The 7,358-nt window shown below is 56.5% G+C and overlaps 1 protein-coding gene across 1 annotated transcript in view; it reads right to left on the bottom strand.

The window, feature by feature from the left end:
• Positions 1-7,358, bottom strand: part of PLXNA1 (plexin A1) — a 232,602-nt gene that overhangs the window by 62,360 nt on the left and 162,884 nt on the right. Inside the window, 2 exon segments of the mRNA XM_006017778.3 lie at positions 224-414; positions 936-1,032. Of these exon segments, the coding sequence (XP_006017840.1) occupies positions 224-414; positions 936-1,032 (288 nt within the window).

Raw genomic sequence — 7,358 nt, 5'->3', positions numbered from 1 at the left:
CCCTCTTCCCCTCTTAGTCATATTCAGGATCCAATCTCTTCTGGACCTGGCCCATGACGGTTTCTACAGCACTGTGTACACCAATTGCCACGTCTAAGCTGCAAGGACAGGCCATCTAAATCCATGCCCTCCCACAAGGCCATGGCATGGGCAGGAGTCTCCCCTGCAGCATCCTCTCCAGCACTCTAGATGAAGCCTGTTCCTCACCCCAAGCCTCCCTTACCTTGAGGATCTTGGGGTCCGTACAGCGGCTGTTGCCATTGCTGGCGTGCATCCAGCTGCTCTCATAGGCCAGGCAATGCTGCCGCAGTGAGCATCTCTTCTCTGTCACACACCAGCCGCACTCAAACCGTGGGTCTGCCTTGAGACAAAGGCCACAGCTCTCTCGCAGGGCTGAGCACTTGTACAGGTGAGCTGCAAAGGGAAGCAGAGCAGTTTCGGGTTAGTGCCATGAAAGGGAAATCCTGCTGCCTCACTGCCCTACAGACCTCCCCAGAACAGGCAGCGGGAGGGCAAGCATCCCACACACACTGATCCCACCAGTGCCCCCACTCTGTGCTGAAGATGCCCCACCTCAGGGGGTGAAGAGAATTCAGCATCCAGGGTATGCTGGGAGGGTGCCTGGGCCTTGAGAGACCACCAAGAAGGGGACAGCACTGGTGCTTATGAGGACGCCGGTCCACAAGGAACTGGACTGAGTCCACTGACCCATTTCACATGACAGACCAAATGGCTGGGAGCTGATGTCAATCTGGAATCGCAACTGCTCAGGTGGGTGGATGGGTGCAAGTGGAGGGAGACTGGCCTTCAGAGGATGGGTTTGGAAATCGTCTCCTGCATGGAAATGCAAGGACCCAGGTGGCTCTGAGGCTTGGGGTGCGGACCACAGAGTCATTTCACTGTGGGGCTGTTGGCCACGTTGTGGTCCCACTTACCCTGGATGTTCTGGGGGTTGTCGATGACGAAGTTTCCGTTCCATACCACAGACAGGTTCACGGGCAGGTCGCTGATGTCATTCCCTTCATAGAAATACTGCAAGGGAAGACACGGGAGAGCAGAACCCGTTAGTCAGCGAGAGGAGGGCTGGGCCAGACACCTCCCGTGATGGATGAGGCGAGGCACGAAGCCAAGGCCACACAAGAACGCTGCTCAGAGAACTTCCCAGTTGGGCACAAAGGGAGGCAAACAGAGCAGTGCAACACGGTTACAGGCTGTGCCAGAGCACCCCAACCTAGACCACAGCTAGCTGCTGCTTTCCAGCTCTGATCCCCCTGCACAGCTGTGCCAGTCCTGGCTGCTATTCTAGCCCAGACCGTCCCACACCTCTGCCAGTGTCCCCTACCCTCCTTCCTGGCACCTACTGCTATTCCAGTCTTGGGGCTCTCCCACCCCTGCCGGAGCCATTCACTCCAAACCTGCTGTTGCCCCCAGACCCTCCCAGCTGTAACAGCACCTCGGCCTCACTCCTGACTCCCAGCATCCCCCAGACACCAAGCCCAGCCAAGAGCTGCAATGCCCAGAGACATTGCACATGTGGACGCCACGTCCTGTGGCTTGAATGTTCCCACCAGCTCATGAAACAAACCCATCAGGAAATGCTGGCCAGGCTGGCCCCCACAGGCCTGAGACAGGGCCATTCCAGAAATGACCCAGGGGAAAACTGCTGAGATTAATTACCTTTCAGACATCACAATGCAGCAGGCCCAGGCTGTGGCTGGGGAAGATGTGAATCCCCCTGGCAGGCTGTCTAAGTGTAACAATTGTGCTGCCTGGGCCTTGGCAGAAGCCGGAGCTCTCTTCCTTCCCCACCTTGAGAACGAACAGGGCTAGATCCTACCTTCCTCACCCCCTCGCCTGGATCGCAAAGCCGAGGCACTCGAGGCAAGCTCCGATGAAAGGAGCCAGAGAAACAGAACTCCAGCAACGAGCGTATCCCTCCCGCCCCGCCACGCCGTGCCGTGCCTCCCCGCACCCAAAGCACCTCCATGGCTTCTAACCTGAGCCAAGTCCTGGCAGCCCCATCAATATTCCCCACACAGCCCCGGCACGCAGGCGGAGGCTTAATCGATACGGAGACAGGAAGGCAGTCGGAACCTTCCCTGACAGCTAATGACCTCCTTCGGCGAGAGATTCTCCGCTCCTCTCCGGAGAAAATGACAGGCGTGTCAGGAGAGATTAAATGAATGATTCATGGGTTGCTGGAGTTGGTTAGGGAGCTGCGGACGCTGCAGCATGGCCTAGGGTGGGTTCAGGCCCCACCCCGGAGCCACACCACTTCTTGCTCTCCCCGGTCTCATGGGCTGGCTGCAAGGATGGAGACAGCAAGGCAAATGACAGTGTCACCACCCCCTCCCCAACCCCAGACCCCTCCTCATATAGAAAGCAGCTCTTGCCTGATCCACACCCTGCTTCAGCACCAGCTCTGCAGCTGGCTCAGAAGAGACAAGTGTTGCACTGTCCTTGCAGCCCTGAGGTGGGAGCAGACAGACCCCACTGTGGGTGAAGGTGGGGAGCAGGCACTGCTGGCCTAAGCACCAGGGACACAGAAGAATAAACCAGCTCTCCATCCCCTCTGCATCCCTTTGCTAAACTGCACCAAATCATCAGGGATCTCCCTGCACTCCCAGATGGGGAAACTGAAGCTCAGAGAAGGTGAGCTGTTCATGCAGTGACAGAAGCCACAAGTCCTATGTAACCACCGTGTGTTCCAGCCACTAGGATCCTGCCCATGGGCTGGGCCTCTAGGCTACAGCAGCTGGGCACAATGCTGGCATGAATACCAGAAGCAGGGTAGCACTGTTAGCCCCATTAGCCCCTTTTCAGCACGGGCAATTAGCCATAATTACACAATCATGCTACTCCAGGAACTGCCCTAACCATGGGGGAGCTGGTTTTAAGCCAGCTCGTGCTGTGCAAAAATGTCCAAAGTGTGTGGGGCAGCAGTGGGCAAGCTGCATGGCGTAGGCAACTGGGGCACAAGAGCAGCTCCTGGATCCCAGCAGACGGGGCAGGCACATCCACAGCCTGCCCCTGAGAGCTAGGTGCCCCGGAGCACCTGCACTGGAGAGCAGCAGGGCAGGGCCAGTCCAGAGGAGGCATCAGACTGGGTGACACCAGGCGAAGCTATACGTAGGTGCACGAGGAAGGGAAGCGCTAACCTGGTCATTCTCAGGCACAGTCGCACACCCCTACTGGGCTCCTGAGCACAGTGGGTCCTGTGCCCCTCAGCTCTTGCTCCCAGCCAGAGGTGGCTGCCCTGCAATAGTACTGAACACACCAGCTGATACACGGGGACACGGAGTGCAAGTTACCAAAGAAACATGTGATGCGTAAGTGACTGTATCAGCACCAAGCAATAGTCAAAGGGATTGGGGCACGGGAGGGAATGCACTGCCCCTGAAGAGTGAGGCCTGGGATGGCGAGGCCTGCACAGCAAATTCCCTGCTGGCCAGGAACAGGGAATACCTTTGTTTTTCCAGGGCAGGATGCAGGGCAGAAGGAGCGCAGAGGCTGGGAGGGGCAGATGTTACTGGGATGAGGCCTGCAGCGGGGAAGGCCTGATTGTTAGCTTGGGAACTGCAGCCCAGCCCAGCCCAGATGGGGATGACTGCAGTGCTGGTACCTGGAGCTTGCTCCCTCATCAGTGAAAAATCAAATGCCCCCTGCCCTACACTCACCAGCTGTGCCTTGTGGACAGGCCGGACCGCCTCCTCTCCATGGCCAGAGACTGAGCTTGCATCTGCCCTTGCCCCTCTCCTCTGCAGATATGGACAGAAAAAGGGAAGACCTCCTCCTCTGCCTAGTCAGCTTCCTCCTTCCTCCGCCTTGTGCACTACAGCTACGGGGGAATCTCACCTTTAACCCAATTGAGGGGGTGAAAATCTCCACCAACACCCTGGCAGGGACTGGCCCTAAGAGGGCACCCCAGCCCCTCACCAAAGACCTCAATGCAAGAAAACCCTGCTGCCCCTCTGCCCACCCCACGCCTACCCACATGGCTGCCCAGGGCAAGGATACTCTGTCCTTAGGGCTCTGAGCCAAAAACCCACCATCCTCCCAGCCCTGCTTCCTGGCACCAGTCACTTCCAGTCCTAGTTCCAGGTGGCTCTAAGAGCCGGAGGGGCAGCTCCCCACTGGCAGCGACAGCCTAGTTCAGAGGACACAAAGCAGTGACCCAGGAGACAAGTCGAAGTCAAAGCAGCAGCAAATGCAGTGTGTTTGGGGTCCCAGCAGCCTTGGCTCTCCAACACCTGGACAGCCTCACAGGTTGCAATCCAGAAGCTGAAGGGAATCAAAAAAACCCACCAGCTAGTGGGCGCCAGAGAACAGATACGAGATGACCCAAAAAAAACCACACACATGCATTCACACCCTTACACATGCCCCTGGTCCCCAAAGATCCCCACAAGCCATCTGCTAAGGATGGGCTGAATTCTGCCCTCAGTTCTGTCCCTGCAATGCAAGTCTGACAGGACTGCACAGCCAGATCCAGCTGTCACTGTCCCCAGAAGTAAAATGCCACCACTTCTGAGGCAGAAGCCAGCAGCTGTTCAACAGGGAACAGCAGCTTATGACTGGATGCGATGAGGGCTGGTCCATCCAGCTGAAACTGCTGTCAGACCACCGATGACCTCAAGTGGCAGAAAGCTCTGATTTAGAGCCTGCCTCTTCAATGGAGCATCACTGCTACCACCAAGGCTGAACTGAAGCCTGGTGCCACCCAGCCCAGGGCCCACAGAGCCAGCAGCAGTCCTGGGAAGGCTCCCACCCTACCCCAACCTCCATGGTGTATCATATACACGGAAAGACCTTCCCTGAGCTCCAGGGACTGTGACTATGGGCCCCACGATGACAGGGACAGAAAAGGACTGGAAAGTCTTAACTCAGCAGGTGTGAGCTTCCAACCCCCTTCTCTCCATCCCTGCACGAGGGCAGAGGCTGAGGGAGCCCTTGCACCAAGGCGCCTGGGGAGCGGCGAGTGCCGCACAAGCAGGTGGAGTCCCAGACTTGGCAGGCTCCGAAGTGGGAGTGGGGGGGAGGAGCCGTGGAGCAGAATTTAGCTGTGACGAGCAGCGTGGCCGCGTAAGTGAAATTGGCATTTTCAATTTGTACTCTGACATGTCTCATTTGGGGCCCTGGCATCTCGGGAAAGCATCCAGCCTGCAGCTGTCCGAAACACTTATTTGCATCTCCCTGCCCCGGCTGCTTTTGGAAATGAGCTCTTTCTGCAGGGGGGAGTGCAAGGGGGGCTAAGGGGTGGGGGGGAAAGATAATTAACCCTTCATGCACCAGCCTTGGAGATGGGACACCATATAGGTGGGGAGAGAAGGAACAAGCCCCACACAATGAAAGCGTCATAGAGAAATAATGTGCCTCCCTCCACCTACCCTTCTGACCATGCCTGGCAGTAACAGTTCTGCCTGGGCCCCCAAGTTTCCAAGTTATATTCTGTTTCCTTGACTGAGATGAGTCAAAGCCATGCAGCTCAGACCCCAGCTGCAAGCGTGCCAAGCCCTCCAGGTCTGCAGTGTTGGCTTTAGCTCAATTCTTCAAACCAGCAGGAGATGTTGAGATTCAGATTTCAGACCTCATTTGCACCACATCCGCTTGTGATCTCCACCACAGATTCCTCCCCCCCACCCCAGCACCAAGCAATGCTATGAAAATGCAGCTGTTTCTGGCATGGAAAGGAGCACCTAACTTGCATGAAGCACAGCATTTTGACTAGGCTCTTAGGGCACTTATATACGTACTCTGGGAGCGGAGGGGGGATGCTTTAAGTAGAGCAGCTCTGACAGCATCATGTGCATCAGCACTCCTGCACTGAAAAATGGCAGCTTAGGCACTTTAGGTTTAGTTAAAGTACCCCCGCCACCATTTTTCAGCATGGAGATGCTGATACACATGACACTGGAGTCTGCTGGACTACAGTACCACGCTCCAGTAGACTTGATTAACTGAGTTTGCTCCAACGTGCTGTAATCACAGTGTGTTGGAGCACCCTCACTGCATGTGTATAGGTGCCTTTAGGGAATTGCCATGGAAGCATTAATGTCTCTTGGACCTCAGCTAACCTTTCATGCACCAGCTTTGGAGATATTGAGGTCTCATCCCAAAGATGCATCCAGTGCACAGCACAGGATACATCCTACAGCACCGATGCAGTTCAAAGACCTGATATTGGCAGCTTCTCACCTATGGGTCCAGGCCCAGCCTCAAACCCAGGGTCAAGAGATTCAATCCACAGCTCCTTGCACAGTTCTCTAAGCGAGTGACTCTCAACCTTTTTTGTACGAGGACGCATTTGTAAACTTCAATGGCCGGTCTTGACCCACAGCTCCCCGGCCCTGCCAGTGCCCCACTCCCAAGCCACGATCCCCAGACCTGTCAGTGAACCTCACTCCCAAGCCATAGCTCCCCACCCCCAAGCTCTGCTGGTGCCCCTCACTACCAGCCCACTGCCCTCCACCCCAAGCTACAACCCCCCAGTGTGTAGGGCTGGGGCTGGGTATGTAAGCTATGGGGGGGGCATGTATCCCCCCAGATTTGTGCAGGCACAGGGCTGCAGTCTGGCCGGACCAGCATGAACAGGATCCGCCTCAATAGCCCAGCAGGTGGGTCCCAGAGCGGGAGGGTGGAATGGGACAGCACGACTAGTTGCTGCTGCTGCCACCACCATGAACCCCGCACCAGCAGTATGATGAGCCCACGGTGCCCTTACCTCCTCCCACCACAGGCTGCTTGCGAGCTAAGCCACAGCTATACCATGCCACCATAGCTCAGCTTCCAGCAGCTAGTCTCACTGGTCTGCTCCACCCTCCCACGCTGGGACTCACCCGCCAGGCCCCAGAGGCAGCTCCTGCCCATTGCAGCCTGGTGCCAGCACAAAGCAGGGGTGGGGCATGTGCCCCCTCCCAGGCCTCCCTGACACATTGTCTATACAACCCCCCCATAGACTTACTTGTGGGGAGCTGCAGGAGCTGTGTCTATGTGTATGTGGCACCCCCTGCAGCCCACTCCCCCAGCAGGCTCTTGGAACGCTGCCAGCCTGCAAGGGGAAACCCACACTTCCCCGCATTTTTCCGTGATTGTTTGCAAAACTTTCAAATATTCTTGCCACCCACTTTTGGGTCACGACCCACAGATTGAGAAACACTGCTCTAAGCGATCTTGGGTCCTAAATCTAGAAACTGCTTAGCAGAGCACTGGGTTCCTCAGGCTCTCCTTCTAGCCCTGAGCTCCTCGAGGAAACTGGGAGATGCCCATTTTCTGAGCCGATCATAGATTCATAGATGTTAGGGTCGGAAGGGACCTCAATAGATCATCGAGTCCAACCCCCTGCATAGGCAGGAAAGAGT

This window comes from Alligator sinensis, unplaced genomic scaffold (genome assembly GCF_000455745.1).
Source record: "Alligator sinensis unplaced genomic scaffold, ASM45574v1 scaffold839_1, whole genome shotgun sequence".
Taxonomy (NCBI): Eukaryota; Metazoa; Chordata; order Crocodylia; family Alligatoridae; genus Alligator; species Alligator sinensis.
This window is presented reverse-complemented; position numbering and strand designations above follow the sequence as displayed.